A 23733-nucleotide genomic window follows, 5' to 3' on the forward strand; every position below is an offset into this window, starting at 1 on the left:
AAGAGAGAAAGCTTCTCCGATGTCAGAATATCAGAGCTGGCTAGGAGCCTGGATGGCACTGAGTTTGACTCTACTGTTTTGAGATGAGGAAACTGAGGTCAGAGTGGCAAAGTGCCTTGTCTCAATTCCCCAAGTCCCTTGACTGGGCAGGGGCAGAGTTGGGACAAGAAGTACCTTTCCACTACACCATGCTGTGTCCTGGTCATGGTGGCACCAGGGGATAGAACTGTAGCACTGGATTTGAGGGGCCAGTGGAAGCCTTAACGAGATGTTCTAGCCTGACCCCTTCAGCTCCATCAGCCCAGTGGGAGCCTGGAGCCTGGAGCCAGGGCAGGCCTTCCAAGATGAAGCTTTTCTTCCCGGTTTAGATAATCACAGGATTTTTAGGCAGAACAAGCCCTGAAACATCATCTAGTCCAACTTCCTTCATTCTACAGATGAAGAAACAGAGGTTTGGAGAGGGGAACGGACGCCTGGCCCACAGTCACCAAGACAACCAGCATATCTGGCAGAGATGTGAGGTTTCCTTGGGAAAGAAAACTCACCAGACACCTAAGAAACTTCCTCTCCCAGAGCAGGAGAAGCCTCGACCAGCCCCACTCACTAAAACAATGGCAGCATTCAATGGAGCAGATCTGGAGATGCATGTTACTCTGCAAGGTTGCATGATGTGATACGGTAGAGGAGATGGGTGGGGATTAACTATGCAGAAGCTGCAACAGAACCAAAGCAGCTTTTCTGTGAGGAACCAGGTTTCCTGCCTCTTTTCCACATGACGAACCCCCAGTATAACCCATACGATATAAGCTACTTCTCATTTAGAGTGTCTAAAGCTCTCCCTCAGCAGTAGGGCAAACTACAAATACAACTGTCTTCATTTCACAGAGAAGTAAACTAAGTCAGAAAGAGAAGTGACTCACCTAAGACCCCATATCAAGGATGAAAGAACTGACATGGAAGCCAGCCTAAGCCCAATGATTCTACCATCACATCACGAGGGATTAAAGCCTAACACAGATCCAGTGAAACAATTAAGAAATACCCAAGAAAGGATGGAGGCTCCCAGGGCCAGCCTCCTGGGGAATGCCATGCCCACAGCCAGCTCCAGGGAAAGAGCAGGCCCTTTGGGAACCAGCAGACCCCCAGGCCCTGCTAACCAGGCACGCAGGGGAAGGAGGTTTGAGGTTTGTGGCAATGTTAGTGCAGTGAGTCACACTTCAGTTAGGACCCTGTTGGCTGCCACTGTGTTTTTTTCCTTTTCTAGGAACTTGGTATGCAAACTATTGAGAGAGAGAGAGAGAGAGAGAGAGAGAGAAGAAAAGGAGAGAGAAAAAGAGATGGGGAGAGAATAGAAGGGGAAAAGAGATGGAGATAGGGAGGGGAGAAAGAAAGATAATGAGAGGGGAGAAAAGTAGAATGAGGGAGAGGGAGAGAAAGAAGAGGAAGGGGAGAGGGAGAGGATAAGAGAAAAAAAGGAACTGCCCTAAACCAAAAGTAACCCCAATGATGATTCCATCATTTCACTTTTTCCAAAGAAGGGGTGAACGGTACACTGTCATCATGCACTTCTTGCATAAAGTTCTCTTTTTTGTTTTTTCCTACACTAGGAGAGTTCCTGGCTCTTTTACCAGAAAATTCCACTGGAAGTCATCAGTTTATCTGCTCCCTTCTTTAAAGCTGACAGCAAGAGCAACTTAACAAAGAAAGAGGCATGAGAAAAATCTGCCTCAAGGTAGACAGAGGGGGATTTTGGAACTGATGAAAGCTCAGCCAAGAGTCAGAAGTGGCTGAATTGGGAAGTCACTAGGGCAGTGGAGAGAGTGCCCAGCTTTTGAGGAAGCACATGGGCCCTGGACACTCAATGTCTCTACTAGATTTCCACATCCAAGGGGGTACTTGCAGTATTCAAAGAGGGAAGGTGCTGACTACCAGAATGGGGCACCAAGTCACTGACAGAAATAGTAATTAAAGTATTTATTATTTAGTCACATGGATCCCACTTATAGAATATCACTGAATATGGACAGTGGGAACCAACTGGCCTTTCCCTTGTATTTCTAAAATAAATGCTTTATTAAACATTCTTTGATAATGTTCCTTTTGACATCACATGCCCCGTTCTGAACCCATGGTCCACCTCCATGCCTAGAGGAGGGGGTGTGAGTGCTTTATTTCTTATCAGTCCTCTCAAGTCAGAACCAAGAACCACAGACGTGTTGGAGCTAGAAGAAACTTTGAAGCCATGATGTGATAACGGCATGACTCTGGTTAGATCAGAGGAAAGGTCAGAACCTAGTGCTTTCTGCTAACACAGGCCACCTCCTAGTTCCAGTTCCAAACACTCCAGATCTCAGCTGAAGAAGCCAGGTCTCCCTTCTTCTGAGAACCTGATCAGTATCAGCTTTAAGAAACTAAGAGGAGGGGCGGCTAGGTGGCGCAGTGGATAGAGAACCGGCCCTGGAGTCAAGAGTACCTGAGTTCAAAAGTGGCCTCAGACACTTAACACTTACTAGCTGTGTGACCCTGGGCAAGTCACTTAACCCCAATTGCCTCACTAAAAAAAAAAAAAAAAAGAAAGTAAGAGGAGCCACTAAGAGCTGACATTTCCTGTGACTCTCTTCATTAGCCCAAGTCTAGAGTTTGTCCCAACACTCCAAAAAGGTTAATCAATAAAGAAAAGTGAGTCACGTACACCCAGAAGCAGCACACATGCTCCAAGTGTTCTTGGTCTTTCAGCACTACCTTACAGAAGTAGGAGGGCTAACATTTACTGAATGTGTCCTTGGGCCCCAGATTCTGTGAAGCACCTCAGTGGTGTAGTGGAGAGTGTGCCAGTTAGGAAGACTTGAGTTCGAATCTAGCTTCAGACATTAGCTGTGTGACCCTGGGTAAGTCACTTAACCTGTTTGCCTCAGTTTCCTCAACTGTAAAATGGAGATAAGAGCACCTGCTTCACAGAATCGTTGTGAGGATCAAGTGATATAATGTCTGTAAAGCACTTAGTTCAGTGGCTGGCACACAGTAGGTGCTTAACGAATGCTGGATCCCTCCCATCTCCCTCCTCATGTGATATTACTGCTAACTCTAGTCAACCGGAAGGCAAGACAACCCTGTGATTTTCCTGCACACCCCCCCCCCCCGCCCCCGTCCCGACTTCTGCAAATCTTCCTGTTCCTTACAACAGGGTCAGATTGTGAGGTTATTGGAGTTTGCTTGAGCTCAGACTGCCACTGACCTGGGGTGCCATGTCCCTCTTCTTCCCTCTTCAAGAAGGGATGAAAAGTCTTTGGGTAACATTTCTAGGGGTATTTATCTTTGGCTTTGAAAACCAGGAGTCCATCTTCCCTGGTAGATCAGCAACAAGAGATAAAAGAATGTAACTTTTAGGGGCATCTAGGTGGCACAGTAGATAGAGCACTGGCCCTGGATTCAGGAGGACCTGAGTTCAAATCCAGCCTCAGACACCTGACACTTATAAGCTGTGTGACCCTGGGCAAGTCACTTAACCCCAACTGCCTCACCCCCCCCCCAAAAGAATGTAACTCTTGGCATTTCTTATCATTTTTTTTCCTAGCCTTTATACTCCCCAGATCACAGATCTGTAACTGCAGAGAGAAGGTTTAAGAAAAGGGCATCATCCTTCAGCCACCCTGGTGTGGAGCACTTTGCATTTAGGCTGTTTATCAGATAGCCTCATGCACTATAGCTTATACTCACAACCTTTCCGACTTCAGTGGGATGTACCACCTACCATAGTTTGGCAAGGGGGCAACAGCCTCAAAGGACAGGTGAGGACTGCATCCGTGCCCTGATGAGAATGCTCCATGTGTGCATAAATACACAGGGCTACCCCTGTGTGGGGAACGAAAAAGGGGCCCAGGCTGATTCATGGTGATATTCTCAGGGCACTCTAAGAAAGAGGAGGCTCCTGAGTCACTTAAAAGAGGTTAAAATTAGTGGCAGCTAGAAGAAATGGAGGATGCCCAGAGCTGGGAGGAACCGTGGGGTCTAACTTGTCCTAGCAGAGAGGTTCTCTTTCCCATAACATCTCTAACACGTGCTCCCCCAGTCTCCTTCCTTAAAGACCTCCAATGAGACTCACTCACTTCCTAGTGAAACATCAGATTTTGCTTTGGGGCAGGTTGGTAGGAATTTTAAATTTTAACTGAAATCTGCCTCTTTGCAACTGCATTGCACTCTGTGGCCAAGAGAAACATGCTTTTCCACAGAGTTCTTTTTAAATATCTGAAGGGGTAGGCAGCTAGGTGGTACAGGGGATAAAGCACTGGCCCTGGATTCAGGAGGACCTGAGTTGAAATCCAGCCTCAGACACCTGACACTTACAAGCTGTGTGACCCTGGGCAAGTCACTTAACCCTTATCACTTAACCCTGCCCCCCACCCCCCCAAATCTGAAGGGCTAAGATCAATTTTCTTTACCAAGCTAATCATCTCTTGTTCATTCAACTGGCATTTGTCTGTCACATGATTTCCAGTCCTAGTTCTACAGTGATCCTATGGAAATGGTGTAAGGCTTGTCAATATCTTTTCTGAAATGGACCCTTCTAGTTGTGGTCTAGGCAGGGCAGTGTGTGGTGGGATGATCATCTTTGTTCTGGCCACTGTGTCCTCGAAGTCAGCCTAAGTCTTCATGACCTCTCCTGGCCACCATGCCACATTTTGGATCTGCATGGAGCTGAATCTAACTTGCCCTCCCCTCTCCCCAAAGTCCTTTTCACATAAACCACCATATGATCACCCCCATACTGTATAAGTTAAGTTCCTGAACCCAAATTGTCTTGTGCTGCTGTTGTCAAAATCATATTGTTGACCCACCTCAATTTCAGGATTATGGAGATAGTGAAAACAAGGTCACTTACCTTTTGTTTAGCACCATATTGCCAAGTTTCAGGTCTCTGTGCACAATATTTTTCTGAAAACAAACAAACAAAAAACCCATGTATTGAGAATATCGTGATTTTGGATTTGGGTTATTCACTCAACAAATTCAAGACTTATAAAAGCTTAGGGCCTTTAGAGGCCATTGGGTCCAAGGCTTGAAGTGCAAAATGTGCCCAAAGAAGTTGAACACACAGCATCTTCTCTCACAAGTCAGAAATGCTTTCCTTTCCACTTCTTTTGTACAACTCTCAGAGAGACCAAGAGTTCTATAACTTTGTTAACTCACGTGCCAAGGAAACTGAATTTTAGCACCAAAGGTCCTCACTAAACTCCACCCTACCCTGTCTTGCTTAAGGAGTGTTGCCAAGATAGAAAGACTGCCCCCTTCATTGCCATCACTGGTTCCCCTACACCCACAATATCCAATACTGTGGATGAAATTAGATTACCATCTGGTTTGTAAAAGGGGAAATAGGACAGATGTGAATAGCTCTAGCTGAGATGAGAGCTTACAGGATGAGCAGGGACTCAGAACCATGAACTCTAACAAATTCTCTATGAAATGACACAGCTCCACTTCCTTTTTATTTGCAATAGATTGACAAAGCTTTCAAAGGGATTTTTTTTTTGTTGGAGCAATGAGGGTTAAGTGACTTGCCCAGGGTCACACAGCTAGTAAGTGTTAAGTGTCTGAGGCCACATTTGAACTCAGGTACTCCTGACTCCAGGGCCGGTGCTATCCACTGTGCCACCTAGCTGCCCCTCAAAGGGATTTTTAATCTCATAATCATTTGAGTCTATTTGTGACCTCTTTCAGGTCACATTCTGGCCTGTTTTTAGGTTCATAGGGTCTCAAACCCAGGAAATCTGCTGTGCCGGGGTGCTCCTGTTCTTTTTTCTTTTTTGGTGAGGCAATTGGGATTAAGTGACTTGCCCAGGGTCACACAACTCGTAAGTGTTAAGTGTCTGAGGCCTGGTTTGAACTCAGGTCCTCCTGAATCCAGGGCCGGTGCTCTATCCACTGCGCCACCTAGCTGCCCCTGTGCTCCTGTTCTTAACCTGGCTCACACTGAAGTCCATTACTCTCTGTCTTGAAGTTGCTGAGGCATCATCACTACTCAGATGGAGGGCAGGACTCAATGCAAGTATTCCCCCATCCATCCTCATCCTTTAACTAGTACTTGAGGGACAGCTAGGTGGCACAGTGGATAAAGCACCGACCCTGGAGTCAGGAGTACATGAGTTCAAATCTGGCCTCAGACACTTAACACTTACTAGCTATGTGACCCTGGGCAAGTCACTTAACCCCAATTACCTCACTTAAAAAAAAAAAAAAGATAAAAACTAGTACTTGAAAGGGAAGAGACTCTATGGTCTAGAGGAGAAAGGAGAACAGCCCAGTGTGGCAGCTGCTCACCTTATGCAAGGCTTCTACCACTCGGACCACATCATAGAAAATAACTACTGTCTCTCTTTCACTGAGTCTCTTTTCCTTTATGACATAATGCTGGAGGTTGATCAGATCTGCAGTCTTGTCACTGAAGTCATGTGCACAAAGGCAGTCCAGGACCAGGCAGATACGTTTTTTCATTTTCTTGACCATCCGGGTAGATTCCACGTCCTCAACGATTTCACAAGCTCGGTCCTAGGAGGAAAGGAAACATGGAGAGTGGTTTTGTGGCAGTCATTAGCACTGGAGCCTCCTCTCATTTGGATTATAGTATGTAAAGGAATAAGGATGTCATTCAGAAGACTTACCAAAAAACCCAAGCCCACCCACATACAGGGGAGAAAGAAGGAGGCTGAGAAGTAGTACACACTCATGGGATTGAAACTAAGTGATTATAGGGCCAGTCAACATTGCCTAACCTTTGATGTGCCAAGAGCTATACCCAGCAAACAAACCTAGTTCCACTGACTCTGGCATCGTGTATCAGAGAAGCACATTCAAATACTGCCAATTTCTACAGCCAAACAAGTAGCCAAATTCAGAAATGGAAAGCCTTATATTCACAAAAACTAGTGCTCAGTCAGCTCCATGTTCCTATCAGAATCCAAAGAATGGAACCCAGGGCCACATGCTGCGAGTGAAAGCATCACATGGATTTCTGACAGACTCCTGTCACTCTTCTCACCAAGTGTATTTTTGGTGTGTGTGTGTGTGTGTGTGTGTGTGTGTCTCTCTCGAGCAGGAGATGGAGGCGTTCTTTCTCCCTGTTATATCCTTCTTCAACATTCCAGCCATTTCTTCCCTGGTCATCAGCTGTTCCGGTTAGTTTTTACCCCACATCATCATCCTGCACCCTTCACCGCCCACTTATTACCAGAATATATTGCCGCTCATCATCCTGAACTCTGCCTCAGCTTTATCTTCACACCTCAACAGTGCCCTCTGACTGGAAGGCAGAGCAAAGACCGCCTCCCAAAGGCTCCCAGCAATCTCTTTATTTGCTCCTGGCTGCTCTGCTCGGTTTTGACTCTACGATTATCATTCTTATACACCCCGCCCCCCCCAAGCCAGGCACCTCTGGGCAGGGCTTGGTTTTCTTATTTGTATCCCCAGACCTTCATACAGTGTCTGGCCCATGGGAAGTGCTGAAGAAATGCTTACTGTATTATATGATATTGTATCTTGATAGGTAACAGTGTGAATTTTGTTCCCATAAAACAGTAAAGCGAAGTTCTGGGAAGCTCCTAGGATTTCAACTACATTGTACAACCACCTCTACAGACATCATCAAGCCTACTCAGGGTTTCCTGCCACTCTCCTTTAAAATTTAAGCTGAACTGAGAGAGATAAGACAGGCTTTGGATTGTTCCTCCTCCTCCCCGCCTCTCTTCCACAATGTGCTCTGCTACCCAGCTTGTGGTAATCTAAAGTCACTAGATTCCCAAGAACCACAGAAGTCCAGTTAGAAGGGACCTCAGAAGACAGATGCTCCAACATCGTCATGTTATAAATAAGGAAACTGAGGCCCAAAGCTGAAGGGGTTTGGCCAAGTTTGGGCCCAAAGGAAGTTCAGTGGCATGGCTGGAACCAGAACTCTAGTGATCTCTCTCCACCAGCCCATGTGGCTTTTCCTCTTCCTTGGAACTTTGAAAGCACTTACTAGCTATCTGTACCAAACATTTGGTGCATATCATATAGTGTGCATATTCTCCTCCTCCTCCTTTTTTTTTTGGGGGGGGTGGGGGTGGGGCGGCAATGAGGGTTAAGTGACTTGCCCAGGGGCACACAGCTAATAAGTGTCAAGTATCTGAGGATGGATTTGAACTCAGGTCCTCCTGAATCCAAGGCCAGTGATTTATCCACTGTGCCACCTAGCTGCCCCACTAGTACTTTTTAAAAAAGGACTTGAAGGACCAGCAAGACTGAGTGGAGAACCCAAGAATCACCTAAAGGAGATAACTATTTATTGGGAAAGAATCCACTTCTGGTCATTTCGAGGTGATATGAAAGTCCTCTAGTTTCTTGTTTTATTGTTGTTCTTACATTTCTCTTTGTTTTTTTTGTTTGTTTTGGTTTTGGTTTTTTTTTTTTTGCAAGGCAATGGGGGTTAAGTGACTTGCCCAAGGTCACACAGCTAGTAAGTGTCAAGTGTCTGAGGCCGGATTTGAACTCAGGTACTCCTGAATCCAGGGCCGGTGCTTTATCCACTGCGCCACCTAGCTGCCCCCAGTCACGGCAACTTTGAGGAAGAAAGCTCAAAGCTATCCCCCAAATCCTTGTGTTTTTAAGAGACTTCCTGACTTTCCCTCTTTGCCCAGAAAAGCTGCTTTTCAAAGAAATCACGACCATTTAAACTGTATACTGTTTATGCTCTGGCTAGGATTGTTCAACGTGACCAAGACCACCGTGTCAGTCAGTAAACAATGTCCTCTGAATAACCTGCCCTAGCTCCTGAGGAAGCCCTGATTCATGGAGGTGGTTCTGCACAGGAAACATCATTGTGAGGAATGGCTCTCTGGGGAGGATGATAGAATATAGGGAAAACAAGTAGGTGATATAAAAACAAAAGACAGCAATGAAACATTATTTTAAAAAATGAACATGAGGAGCTTTTGGAGGGTAGAATGCCAGGCCAGAGCCACACAGTGGCAGGAAGCTCCCAGAGCTAAGCCAACAACCCCTTGAGTGCCACCCCTTTCTGCCCTTTACCTGGAAGAGCCCATGGTGGTGAACTACGCCATCCTGAGTGTGCAGAAGGGAAAGCAGAGAATACTCCGTGTGCAACAGCATCTTGCCTTGCCTTTCCTCTTGGGTTTCCAGTCCTTGTTCTCCCCTTTCTTCAAGGGTCAGAATCTTCAGGGAAAAGGGAAAAAAAAGTCACTGTTTCTGTTGTTCATGAAACAAAATGACTGGTGGGTAGGACTGGCCTGCGGCACTGGAGAGGTTTCACTTCTCATGTACGTGGAAGACTAAACAGAATTTTCAAACATGACTGCTCTTTCATTTTATGTACGTTGAAATCCATCCAAACCAAGAGTTGCAGAGAGTGACAGAATGTGTGAACCTAATTGCTTCAAGGTTAAAATGTAGTCACACTCATCATTTGAAAGCAACCTTGGCGTGAAGCTACCTAGGGGACACAATTCTTTCAAGAAAGCAGAAGTCAGAAGTACCGAGGCCTTCTCTTCTACCTACCTTTAGCTGATAGAAGTCGTCTGTCCCATCTTTCCTTGCCAAACACTGAACAATGCTGGGCACTGGTGAGTTACCTAATCGAGGACCTGAGGGCACAGAGCAGAAGAGATCTGTTTGCATTTAAGGGGCCAGGCCTAGCACAGTGTGATGCTGGAAAGATCATGAGACGGCACATCTAGAGTCACCAGGGGCTTCTATGGTCTATGAAGAGCATGCATCTCAATCCCATTCACTTATTTGGATAGGCCTAAAGGTGTCTACATTAGTCAGTCTTTCCTCTAAAATGTATTACTCCTAAAAACAAACTGATGGGGCTTCAAAGGTCTTCTTGAACAAATTCAGCTTTAGGAAAAGAAGCTTCCTGCACACAAACAGGGGTGCTTACAGCACTCCTTCTCTGGGCCCAGTGCTGTGGAGGGAGATCCCTTTTCAAGTAGGGGAGGGACTAGATGATCCCCATCTAGCTCTAAGATTTCCTGACTCATTGTTCTTGTACCACTGACAAGTCCACATGCCCAAGGGGATTGTGTTATGCAATCCAGCATACACCTGATCTCTGCCCCTCCACATGAGGGCAGAGTTTCCCAAGGCCCACTTGTCTAATACAGCTATAGGCAATCCAGACTGCTGTGGTCCGTGTTTACAGTACTATGCCTGGCACACAATAGGTGCTTAATGAACATTTGTTAATGTGCCAGCCAGCACTACTCAGGCAATTCAACATAATCACAGAACTGCAAACAACCCTTTCCATCATATTCTGGTTTCTCTTTGTTTTATAAGTACCTTTTCTCGAGTCGGCTGACACCACCAAGTCCTCTTATTCATAAACTGTCAGCCAAGTGGTACAGGGACTTGGGAGTTACAGCAATGCCTTTCCAGAATGAATCATGCACTATTCAGGCCTCTCAGCCCCCCACTCCCCAGCAATCACAGGGGTCTCTCAGATGGCTTCTAAACCAAGCACGACTTGATCTCGTGGTAAAATGGAGCAAGTATACCTCTCCTATGTTCCAAATGGACTCAGGTGGGGTTGGGGACAGGGGAAGAGCACAGGCAGTATTGTCAGGGAAAGGAGAAAGGCCTCATCTCTTCCAAGGAAAGAGAGTCCCAAGCCAGCAAACACACATACACTCATGCATGTGGGCACACACTAATAAAGGGATTCAGTTTCAAATACCTGCTCACTTAATACTTCACAATTCCCCTAAGAAATTTAAAAAACAAACACACATGCAAGTAACCTTTAGTTTAATATAGGAGGCTCCAAACAGGAGTTCAGATTGGAACGTTGCTACTATCTTGTTACTTCATTCAGTCATACATGAGACAGGCTGTAAGGCAGCCTGCTCTCCACAACTGAGAAAACAAGTGCGGCTTACCTAAGATAAATGGCCCGGCTCTCTTTGCATTATTCCCAGAAATGGCACTGCCAAGAGCTTTCGCCCGAGCAGACGTTTCCCCAGCTCCTCTGTCTGATGCTCTCCGCTTCATCCTCAGCTCTGCAAGAGAAAGGAGAGAGAGAGAGATCCCCCTACAGTGACTAAGTCAGCTCATTCCCCAGCCTTGGGGATAACACAAGCCTCTGACTTGGCAATGCATCAGGAAGCCACCTCCTCTTCCTCTTGTACAGAGACAGTTCTCACTGATGAAAAGCAAAGGCTCCTTGATTACTGGATTAAGTGGGTGCTAAAGATGTCTGCAAGTCAAAAAAGGGGAGGATTTGGCCACAGAGTTAGGAAAAAGCAGCATCTGCTGAATGACAGACACCAGGTGTCTGACCTGCAATTAAGGAGAATTCTGCAGATGCTGCAGGCAGAATGATCCCGGGGCTTGGAGTCAGAAGACCTGAGCCCAAGTCCCAGTGCCAACATTTACAAGCCGGGTGTTGCTCATAAATCCTAGTTTCTCCTGCAAAATGGGGATAACATTTGTACTCTCTATCTCCCTGGACTGTAGTGGGGAAAGCACCATATAAACTGCAAAGTACTATATGAACCCGAGTTCTGATATTATTATTATTATTACTATTAGTAGCAACTTTAGTTTACAAATATGGGCCCTGCCTCCAGTACCCATGCAACTTGAGCTAAGGAGGGAACACATATATCGAGGCCTTTCCTTAATTCACCTGAACTCACAGGTCTGAATTGGGAGACTTGGGTGATGTAGACAGAAAGCCTGATTTACAAAGATCTACGATAATCTACCTAAAACCATACAGAGAGAGAAGCTCAAATCATAACTTAACAATGAATGAAACACGGGGAGAGCTAAATTAAGAAGCTTACTGGTATAAGTGTTTCTTTACATTAAACTGAAACTCTAACTTGGGTTCTTTTAGTCGCCTGCAAAGTCATTTTTGTTCATAAGTAAATTAAAATGAAAAAAGCTTACTTGAATACTAGAGCCCATCCAGCTTTTGAAATAGGGGGCAGCTAGGTGGTACAGAGGATAGAGCTTTGAGCCTACAGTCAGGAAGATTGAAATCTAGCCTCAGACACTTACTAGGTAGGCTGTGTGACCTGGGGACAAGTCACTTTACGATCTGTCTATCTCAGTTTCCACATCTGTAAAATGGATATAAATAGCAGCGACCTCCCAGAGCCACTCCCACTCCCCACTCCAGGCAGCAATAGACGGCTACTGCTGTTTGTCCTTCATTTTTTTTTTTTGGGGGGGGGGGGGTTGTTTTTTTTTTGTTTGTTTTTTGGTAAGGCAATTAGGGTTAAGTGACTTGCCTAGGGTTACACAGCTAGTAAGTGTCAAGTGTCTGAGGCCGGATTTTGAACTCAGGTACTCCTGAATCCAAGGCTGGTGCTTTATCCACTGCGCCACCTAGCCGCCCCCTGTCCTTCATTCTTGAAAAGGACCATGACACTGGGGTGAGAGCATGACTTGCAGTGAATCAGACTAATTTCCTGGTTGCCTAAGATGGGTTGCATGCCAGCCATGGGCATCAGTAGCTAGCCAGAAACTCCTTGGCCACATATGCCACAGTCAGAGATACCCTTACTACCCTCTCGTGGGGAGTACAAATGGTCAGAACACCATTAAATGAGATTTTGGCACCCCCGGTCCCCCCGCCCCCGGACAATTGGTAATAACCAGATTTATTTGAATACCTTGTCTAGTGACTAGGCCCACAAACAGGAATTACGCTTCTCCTTGGAGACTCCCACAGAGGCCCTGGTACATCTGTGCAAATGCTGCCTTTATCCAAAACACTGTCTAGACAACAGTTTGATGAGAGCTGTTTTAACAGAGATGAGTGGGAGCAGCCCCTTCCCGGCTGCTGCTACACTGCACCTTTCCCTCCCCAGCCCAGCCAAGGCCTCTGGGATTCATTTAGAGCAAGAGAATAAGACACCCGTTGAAAAGTACAGGTAGAAAGAAGCGAGGTAACATAAAAACCAAGAGGCTTGGCCCAGCTGAGGGGCAGCACAGGGTCTTCCTTTCCTAGAGCTTCTCAGTACCCCATTACTTCAGGCCCAGGCAGGCAGGCATCCTACAGAGAGACTGAAGGCAAAGCGGTGCTTGCTGCCAGGACGAAGGGGACACTCGAGGCCTCCTGGGTTCACTGCACCTGCTGCAATCTGTTTGTAGAAACTGGGTCTTGGGGAAAAGCCTTTTGAGACAGACAAGGATATCAAACGGCATCCTAATTCTAATCTTTGAAATTCACTGGTAGGTATTGCATCATCACGCCGGCAGCCTAGAAATTCGGTCATGAGGGGATAGTCTAGCACCACTGGGAACACACAGTATTCCCATGTTTGCCACTTCAGAACTGGGGACAGAGATGTCTACGGGCAACCCTCTCGACTGGGCTGCTGAAGTCCTCTGAAGACAAGGCAGCGACAGGCTGGGTCCCAGCTGTGTGTGCATGTGTGGCCTCCCCTGCCAGGGCTGGGATGAGGGAGCCAATCTAAAATTAGAGGTAGGGGTTATGTCTATTTGCAGCTCCTCAACCAAGGCTGTGCTCTGGCTTGCTGCTGGTACCCAGGGATTTCAATGCTTTCTGGCTTATTAATACCAAGAGCTTTAAATGCCTCTCCTCCCCGCTCTGCTGTCTTATTTGGCTGCTATGAATGAACTCTACTGGGGGCCGGCCTCACTTGGTGAGGCAGGAATGGCGGGTGGGGAACACATGTAGAAACAAGATTATGGCATCTCCTCCTTTGTAGGGTTTTTTTGGGGGGGGGGGGCGGGGCAATGAGGGTTAAGTGACTTGCCCAGGGTCACACAGCTAGTAAGTATCAAGTGTCTGAGACCGGATTTGAACCCAAATCCTCCTGAATACAGGGCCGGTGCTCTATCCACTGCACCATCTAGCTGCCCCCATCCCTATCTCTTAAAACACAGTTCATCCAGATGTGTTCTGGAGATGGCACCTTTGGTAAAAAAAGGTGACAGAGGCTAGCTAGCATGGGAGTCCTGAGGAGAGGGGAGCCAGAACACTGTCTGACATCAACAAAACATTTAAAGCAATATCAAGAAAAACGTTCAGAAAAGGGAACAAACAGGATAACGTTACTCCTATGTTACAATTAACGTATTTCAAAAATTATAAGCAACAGAAGTTCATGATTTTACATCTAATTCTCGTTTCTGTTCTTTACATAACGAAACACTTCTGTTAGCTGGCTATTGTTCAATTCATAATTAAAAATAAGGAAAAAAGCATTACTCTAACCAAATGGGTGGTGACATTACCCTAGATCACTGAGTTCTTAACCTGGGGTCTCTGCCAAATTGGATGGGGAAAAAAATTGACCTCTTTATTTCAATAGAATTGGTTTCCTTTGTAATCCTCAGTATTTTATGCATTTAAAGCATTGTTCTGAGGAGCCATAGGTTTCACCAGACTGCTAGAGGGTCAAGTTAATCTGAATACAGCTGGGCCAAGCTGGGGATCTCCTGCCAAAACAGCCAGTGCCAAGAGCATTGGGGGTAGGGGCCGATACATCACCAAAGGCCCAGGTTTTTGCTTCTGCATAATCCAGGGTCCAGTATTGCATCCATACCTCAAACTCTGCACAGGATGGGGCAGCTAGGTGGCGCAGTGGATAAAGCACCAGCCCTGGATTCAGGAGTACCTGAGTTCAAATCCGGCCTCAGACACTTGACACTTACTAGCTGTGTGACCCTGGGCAAGTCACTTAACCCCCACTGCCCCGCCAAAAAAAAAAAACAAACAAAAAACAAACAAACAAAAAAAACCTCTGCATAGGACAGGACAGTAAAGGACAGAAGAGGCAGGAGGCTCCTGTGATGTAATGACATGGGCTGACTGGCCCTCCTTAGCATGTGACTCAGTGCCTCCTTATCCTCCCCAAGAAAGGCGTTCTATTCTCATTCTTGGAGTCAACAAGGCTCCCTGCCAGCTGAGAACACTTCTCATGTGACTGACAGGCAGGTACTAAGGAAGTTAGCCGGGCAAGATCCTCTGGTTAGCAGTCATCTTATGCAAGGCCTGATCCAACTGCAGAAGTGCTTCCATATAAACTGGCCACATGCAGGCAAAACAAGGGGAGGCAGAAAAGCTTAAAGTAGAGTTCTCATACAGGAGAGTTACACATGTGCACAGGCCAAAAATCAATCCCTTTTCCCTGAGGGAACAGTCCTGGTGGGACCATTTGTCATCAGCTCAAGAAGAGAGAGAGAAATGCCTGCTCTCCAGTGGGCTCAGTCCAGGAGCTTTCCATGAAGCACAAGATACCCTGTTACTTGACCTTCAAGAGAGGACAGGACAGAATACATATGACATCTTGGCCTAGAAAGGATTTTCCCAAAGAGGGTCCATTCTTTGTCTTTAGGGTTAGTGTCCTCGTAGGCTGTCAAAGGCAGGGGACTTTGGGACCCAGATCTCCCACCTTGGGCACCAGGCACAGTGGCCAGCAAGCCCTAGGACATCTGCCGCATTTATCAAGGGTTCACTGTTGTGTTAGGCCTGGTGGGGTGTGGTGGGAACTGGTAGATAGGGAGGAAATACAAAGGAAGTAGAAGACACAGACCCTGTGCTTTAGAAGTGTACAATCTAGTCGGGAAGTGAAGATGAACATATGTGAAACCCTTAGGTAATAATACATGGAAATATATCGAATACGAGATAATGTGATATAGATTACTACCACCAGTCTCTCCTCTCTCCAAACTGTCCTTCACAGAGCAATCAAATGAATCTTCTGAATACATAGGACTGACCAACACCACTCCCCTTATCAACAATTCCACTAGCTCCTTATTGTCTCTGTAGGATAAAATGGCAACTCCCCAACCTGGCATTTAAAGCCCTCCACAATCCAGTTCAAATATACATGTTTAGGGGCAGCTAGGTGGTGCAGTGGAAAAAGCACTGGCCCTGGATTCAGGAGGACCCGAGTTCAAATCCAGCCTCAGACGCTTGACACTTACTAGCTGTTGTGACCCTGGGCAAGTCACTTAACCCTCACTGCCCTGTCCCCCCCAAAAGTACGCTTAACCCTATTTTATATTATTCTCCTTTATGTCCTCTATATTCCAGGCAAAGGAAATTACCAAGCTGCTCCATGTGCTTGTCCCTTCACTTTTCTGTCTCCTTGCATGTACCTAGAAAACACTCCATATTCACATGTCTTGCTGGTGAAATTCTCTTCTAGATTCTGCTCACGCCACATTCTCTTCTTACATGACATCTTCCTAGATTCCCACCCTTTCTAGGGTCCTGCCTACCTCTCTTCCCTCTGTGTCCACCATCTCCTGCCAAGTCTCCCCAGGATTGAGCAGCGGTCGGCCTGGGAGAGCTCCCCACTCCTTTCTCCATCCCAGGAATTCTCTTGTAGCTAGGTGGAGGGCTCTCTTTGAGTAAGACAGAGTAAATAGGATGTCCTGGTTAGACAGTGGGTCACTAATAAACAGAAGATTTCCAGAAAGGACCCTTTAGCACCTAGCCCTCCCACTTCACCAAGCACAGATGTTCACAATATATTCACATGACTGAGAACTTCCTTGTGGGAGCTGGACACAGGCCGGACTGTGAGGGTAGCATCACATTTGGGAAGAAGCCTAGAGAGATTTAATTTGTAGGCTTCAGGGTTTGTGATGTTGGGAAGGGGCTGCTCACTTAAAAAGGTGCCCTGAATCTGACCCTTCAGCCCGGCACAGAGGGTTTGAAAGCTGCCTAAGGTGGTTTTTAGCTTAGCCAGGTAATGTGTGGCTCACAGAAGGAACAGATGTGGGGAGAGTGGTTGATGGGAAACATCCTGGGCGGTGACCAGAGCAGACAAAAGATGGGTGTATTCTTTAGAAAGGAGCTCATTGCAGAGTCCTATGCAAATTCTCTAGGAGGAAGGAATATATGACCAATTATAAGTAGTTTCACCAGGGAACTACTGCTGAGGATGTCAGTCAGTCAATAAGCATGAATTCAGTACCTACTAAGTGCCAGGCTGGAGAGCTAAAATGAGGCAACAGATAGTTGCTCACTTTCAAAGGAGCTCATGATCTCACGGGGAAGATGGTCAGCAAACAAATATGCACAAACAAGCTAAATATAGGATAAATAGGAAATAAATTATAGAGGGAAGGTGCTGGAATTAAGCAGGGTTGGGAAAGGTTTCCTATGGGAATTGGGATTTTAGGTGGAACGTGGTTCACCTGCTGGTTTGCAGGTGGCACAAATATATCCCCAATAGAAGAAATAACCTCTGTAGGGCTCACAATTAGCCCCAATCCTATTACTGCTATTCAGAGATTAACTGTACAAGGTTTAGTTGGAATCAAGTGGCAGAGAAATTTTCAGAGCATGCATGACATGGGAGATCGGAGACACTTTTTCCAAAAGAGGCCCAAATTCTACATCCAGTGACTGTGCCTTGACCTGTTTAGATTTTAGATGAGTTTTCCCCTTAAGATTCTCTGTCAAATGGGATTAATATCTATATTGCCTGCTTCGAAGAACTGTTCTGAGAATCAAATGAGTTAACACATATAAGGTATTTCAGAAATCAGAAACAACTACAAGAATGTCAGCCATGCTCCCATGAGAGCCTTATTCAGGTGTTGCAATCTTTGCAGTAAAAACCAAGTCTCTTTCTAAACTGGGCCCAAACTCCCTTTCCAACCTTATCATACATTATTTTACTTTTCACACATCTATGTGGTTCAATCAAACTGACCATAACAACGTTTCTCATATAAAACACTGCATATCCTGTCCATATGCCTAGAATCCGTATCTGATGCATTGCTGCTTCTTACAATTCCCAGTTTGTTTTAAAGCTCAGCTCTAGGGCCACCAGAACTCTACCTGAGCCTTTTCCTGATCTTTCCAGTTGTTGGTAAACTTCCAAAATTACTTTGCATGTACTTTTTTTTTTTGGGGGGGGGGAGTGGGGATGGTGGTGGCCGTGGGACAATGAAGGTTAAGTGACTTGCCCAGGGTCACACAGCTAGTAAGTTAAGTGTCTGAGGCCGGATTTGAACTCGGGTCCTCCCGAATCCAGGGCCGGTGCTTATCCACTGCACCACCTAGCTGCCCCCCCTCCATACTTTTAATATATTTACATACGTACTTCTCTTTCCAAATAGAAAGCAATCATTCTTCACAAAGACCTGTCACCATTCCATTTCCCTCCCCCACTCTGGTCTGTCACTATCCTAAAGTAGCCAGAACTGAATACAATACTCCAGCTGTGAAGTCAACAGTGAAGAATACCTCGGGTGTATTACCACTCAACATGCTCACTACATTTCTATTCATTCAGAGTAAGCTGCAGTAGTTTTGTTTTGTTGTTTTTAATAGTAGCTGTGTAACACTGCTGGCTTGCATACAACTAAAACCCCAGGTCTTTTTCATCAATACCACTGAGTCCATCTTATAGGAGGCCAACTGATTTTCTAAAACCCAAGTCCTGGACTTTACATTTAGCTGTGTCACATTTCATCTGGCTTGGTGCAGTTCATTATTTTAAGTCTGTTGACATTTCTGAGTATTGCTTCTGAAATGCAGTTTGTTATTAATCCTTCCTGTGTGCACTGGATAGCCACACTGCTATCTTCATCCATGTCTTCAGTGCTGCCCCCCAACACTGCCCTCAGAACAGTAAGGCAGAGCAAGGCAAAACCCGATAAGGGCTATCATCATTATGCAGCAGCTGCCTGGTGGGCCTGGGTCCAGTTAGGGAGGCTCTGGCCCTGAGGGGGACACTATAACCATGGAGAAATGTGGGTGATCAGCTTGTTGGGGTCAGTTAGAGATGACTCTTTCCTTGTAGAAGCAAAGTAGCTGATTAACCAGGTCGTGGTTGGTCAGACAGATAATAAAACAGCCACCCAGAAAGCTGGGCTCCTTGAATTTACAACATGAGCTTAGTTAGGAGCCAGTCGTGTTTGCTACATGATTAGGACCAGGTAGTGACAACAATCTCAAGTTAGAAATGTGGAATTTTTATTATTCATATATCCATATTGCTAACATCATTTTCAAGCTGCTGTAACTTTTCAGTCTTAAGTCTCTCCCCGCACCCCTTCTTGCCTCTATAAAATTGTGATCTTCTTCTTTGTTTGGGGAGTTGAAGTTGGGCTTCTTCTCCCAGCCATATCTCTATGGCTGTTTGATTAAACCTCTCTGGGAGTTGAAGTTACATTTCTTCTCCCAGCCATACCTGTATGTGCTGTCTTGATTAAGAAACATGCCATAACTCTGTACCTCGCTGGGAGTCGAAGCCTTGGCTTCTCCTGGCCATACCTCTGTGTGCCAAATAATAAAAATTTTTACTTAATTTTGATTGGAGTGTGGGCGAGTAATTCTTTGAAAGAGGAATGTTTTCAAGAACCCATCTAGTGGTAACAATTAGGATGACCAAAGCAAGAATACCAATGTATTTTGTATGAAGCCCATCTCATAGGTTACTTTCTTTATTGCTTTGTTTTGTTTGTCTAGCTTTGTTCAGCTTTCTCTCTTAAATACAATTTATATCTCCATTTATTTCTCATTTAAATATCATTTCAATACCAAGAGAAAATGCTTGGAAGCTTGCTTTTGGAGAACAGCTGAGAAAATGCATCTTCCTCTTTTATTACAGAAAAAAGTGACAATGGGTCTGGAGTATCACACATACTGTGATATGGTGGGGAGGGGGTAGGAATAGATTTAGAAAAGAATGTGATATTAAAAAAAGACATTAATAAAAAGAAGGTACAATGAGAGAGGGGACACACACACACACACACACACACACACACACACACACACACACACACACACACACACACACACACAATGGTAAATACCATTCTAGTCTCTGGAAAGTATCTTAGCTACTGTGGCTTAAGACAAAATTCAAATCACCTGCTAATCAACACACAACTCAAAAGTGTGGCACACTGAATAGACTTGGGGCCAGAAGACTAGGATTTAAATTCTGCCCCTAAAACTTACTAAATACATAACCCCAGGGATGTCACCAAATCTCATTAAGTTGCTCAATTGTAAAATGAGACACTACCACCTGTCATAAACCTCCTTGTAACACTCAACTGAGATTCTATGTTAAGTACTTTGCAAATTCTAAAGTGCTATGCAACTGTCAATTTTTATATTAAGTGAAGCTGCCAAACACAAGAAAAAATTCCTGAAACAATCACAAAGCCCAAACATCTAAGTGCTGAAATTCTCTGGGAAGCCAATGCTATTTCTTTTTCTTTGCTTTTTTTTTTTTGAGGCAAGTGGGGTTAAGGGACTTGCCCAAGGTCACACAGCTATTAAGTGTCAAGTGTCTGAGGCTGGATTTGAACTCAGGTCCTCCTGAATCATTGGCTGGTGCTTTATCCACTGTGCCACCTAGCTGGCGCCAAACCAATGCTATTTCAAGAGAAGATTCTTACAGATGTCTCCAATTCAAAAAAGTAAAATTTTTCAGGACCTACATCAAGGAAGACACCCTGAGATCGGGTTAACAATCAATTGACCTTACAAAGTGTCCACTTCAGAATTAGATTTCTTTAGCTTAGGACAGTTTCTCTGGGATGAGTTTAGTGCCCCCCTTAGTTTGTTTCGGTCTGCGTTAGATGTTCATATTCAAGCATTATAATAGCCTTTGTGTTTTGTGCTGACATTAATTTTTTCCAAAGTAAAGTATTCACTTTGTTCATTTGAAAAAGTGCAAAAGACTTGTAACCCTAATTTGCCAAGAAATTACACATCTGCATAATTTTGTAAATAACACATTTTACTCAGTCTAGGTAAGGACTACACTTATTCCTTTAACTAGATATCTCCTATTGTTTGATAAGCCTGAGACAAGCCCAACCTCCCTGAAACCTAACTTTCATAGCTACGTAATGGGGAGAATACCTGCAGCAGAAACAAAGGAAGTGACTCACAAGTGGGAAGTGGACAGGACAGTCAGAAATAGAACCCAGGAGTCCTGCCTGTTTCCTCCTATAAGCACTGGACAACATCCTCCTTGCTTTTCTAGCAAAGTACAACGTGCTTTACAGAATGATCTTCTGGCACAAATATTTACTCAATTTTTTAGCTCATGAGCAGAAGGATCTTATTCTAGTTACCTCAAGGAGAGTGGCTATGAATTAGTATAGTATAATATTGTAAAAAATGAAATCAATACTGTGACTTCTAAAATCTGTACGGAGAGATGTCCAGTTCAAGTTCCCCTTCGAACCTTTAAAAAGCTGGAAACTGAAAGGACTGAAGCTGAGGATATTTTAAACAATGTGATGATGTCACTCCTGCAAGCCTCAGAGTCTAGGGCCAATGGGGAACAATACAAAGCCGGTGAAATAGACGATAAAGAGAATCTCTCCAAAGGGCTGTTTCTGGGAGCAGTCATTAAATGGGACAGAAAACTAGGTCTCTGTATACATTAGGCTGAACTGTCTGTTTTGCTCTTTAGCAAATGGCTTCACCAGTAGCTGTCTGGGGTTTCACCAAACTAGTCATCAAGAACCATTCCCCAGCAGAGCCAAAACAGCACCCTAGCTCTCCCAACATTGTCCTCCAAACTTCACACTAACACCTTACATCAAGTTCTGGAGGAGCAAAGCCAACAAAACGTCAGAATGAGACATTCTTCCAGTCCAACACAACTTAGGAGGTCAGAAAGAGAGGTGTGTGATCTCTTATATTGGTAGAGGCTAGCCCAGAGCCCACATGGAGGAAATACCAGTGGTGGGGACCAGGTGGAGGTAACAGAAACAGCAGCAGCTTCAGGAGCTCTCAAGCAAAAGATGGTAAGGGGACCTGAAAACTTATCAGAAAGTTTATAGGGGATCCTGTACTAGTGCTAGCGCTAATCACAGGACCAGACATAATTGGTAAATCCTTTGCCCATACCCACTTCTGGGTCAAAGTTCAATGGCAAAGAAAAGCACTTTTGGTCAAGAAGGAGTGGGAGCCTTGAGGGACAGTATCACTTTGCACCCATAGGGACCAGAGGTCCTGAGGTACAGTATGAATTATAATTCCAAGAGATCAGGAGCCCTTCCTGGGTTAAGGACCAGAGTGCAGAATTGAAGAGCAGTGACTACACCTCTCCCCAGGTTACATCACTGTGAAAGCACTTCAAAAACTGCCAAATCCCCAGAATTAGCTCTAAAAACAGTAGTGAGAAAAAGCCTGAAGCTTGAGATAGTGTTCCTCCCATCCCACCTCCAAGCTGGGAACAGAGTCCAACTTTAACATAAAGTTCAAAATCAAGAAATAGTGTGGGAAAATGAGTAAACAACAAAAGAACCTAACGATAAAAACCTACTATGGCAACAGGGAAGATGAAGACATTAAACTCACATGAAAACAATGAAGTCAAAATAGCCACTAGCAAAGCCTCAATGGAAAAAAAAAATGTGAATGGACACAAGTCCAACAAGAATTCCTAGAAGAGCTAAATATTTATTTTTCAAAATTAAATAGGAGTGAAAGAAAAAATTGGGTGAAAAACTGAGAGCAAAAGAAGAAAATTATGAAAAGACACTTAACAACTTGGTAAAAGAGGCAGAAAAGCATACTGAAAAAAATAATAACTTAAAAAATAGGATTGGCCAAATGGAAAAAGTTACAAAACTTCACTGATGAAAACAACTCCTTGAAAAGCAGAATTGGCTAAATGGAAAAAGTGGTACAAAAGCTCACTGAAGAAAATAATTCCTAAAAATTTAGAATCAGGCAAGTGGAAGCTGATGACTCCATGAGACATCAAGAAACAATACCACTGCTAGGTTTATATCCCAAAGACATCCCCCAAAAGAGAAAAAGACCTATTTGTACAAAAATATTTATAGCAGGTCTTTTTATGGTGGCTAAGAATTGGAAATTAAAGGAACACCTATCAAATTGGGGGAATGGCTAAACAAGCTGCTGTATATGATGGTGATGGAATATTATTGCGCTATAAGAAATGACAAGCAGGATGATTTCAGAAAGGCCTGGAAAGACTTGTATGAACTGATATATAGTGAAGAGAGCAGAACCAAGAGAACACTGTACACAGAGACAGCAATACTGCTTGATGAAGAACTGTGAAAGACTTAACTATTCTCAACAATACAATGATTCAAGACAATCTCAAAGGACTATTGATGAAACCACCAATATTGATGTATCCACCTCCAAGGAAAGAAATGATGTTGATTGAACAGAAACTGAAGCATGTTATTTTTCACTTTCCTTCATTTTTTCTTTTATTCAAGTTTTCTTATACAAAATGACTAATATGGTTATGTTGGAGGGGGGAGGAGAGGTAGGGATAAAAATTGGAACCCAAAACAATAAGTAAAGATGTTTATTACTTAAAAAAAAAAGAAACAATAAAACAAAGTCAAAAGAATGGGAAAAAATAGAAGAAAATGTGAAATATCTTATTGGAAAAAACTGACCCAGGAAATAGATCAAGGATAGATAATTTAAGAACTATTGGACCACTTGAAAGCCATGATTAAAGAGAGAGCCTGGAAATTATATTTCAAGAAATTATGAAGAAAAACTGCTCTGATATCCTAGGACCAGAAGGCAAAATAGAAATGGAAAGACTCCACCCATTACCACCTGAAAGAAATCCTAAAATGAAAATTTCCAGGCATATTATAACCAAATCCCAGAACTCTTAGATCAAAGAGAAAATACTTCAAGCAGCCATAAAGAAACTATTGACATACCACGGAGCCACAGTCAAAATCACACAAGATCTA

At 44.4% G+C, this 23733-nt stretch overlaps 1 protein-coding gene across 1 annotated transcript in view; it reads right to left on the reverse strand.

Moving 5' to 3' along the window:
• The window catches only part of STK40 (serine/threonine kinase 40), a 56865-nt gene that overhangs the window by 19987 nt on the left and 13145 nt on the right, over positions 1 to 23733 (reverse strand). Inside the window, exons 2-6 of the mRNA XM_043995257.1 lie at positions 10929 to 11048; positions 9547 to 9632; positions 9061 to 9204; positions 6319 to 6546; positions 4880 to 4932 (exon numbers count right to left, since the gene is read on the reverse strand). Of these exons, the coding sequence (XP_043851192.1) occupies positions 4880 to 4932; positions 6319 to 6546; positions 9061 to 9204; positions 9547 to 9632; positions 10929 to 11040 (623 nt within the window). The 5' untranslated portion in view covers positions 11041 to 11048. The remainder of the gene's footprint in view (positions 1 to 4879; positions 4933 to 6318; positions 6547 to 9060; positions 9205 to 9546; positions 9633 to 10928; positions 11049 to 23733) is intronic.

This window comes from Dromiciops gliroides, chromosome 3, assembly GCF_019393635.1.
Source record: "Dromiciops gliroides isolate mDroGli1 chromosome 3, mDroGli1.pri, whole genome shotgun sequence".
Lineage (NCBI taxonomy): Eukaryota > Metazoa > Chordata > Mammalia > Microbiotheria > Microbiotheriidae > Dromiciops > Dromiciops gliroides.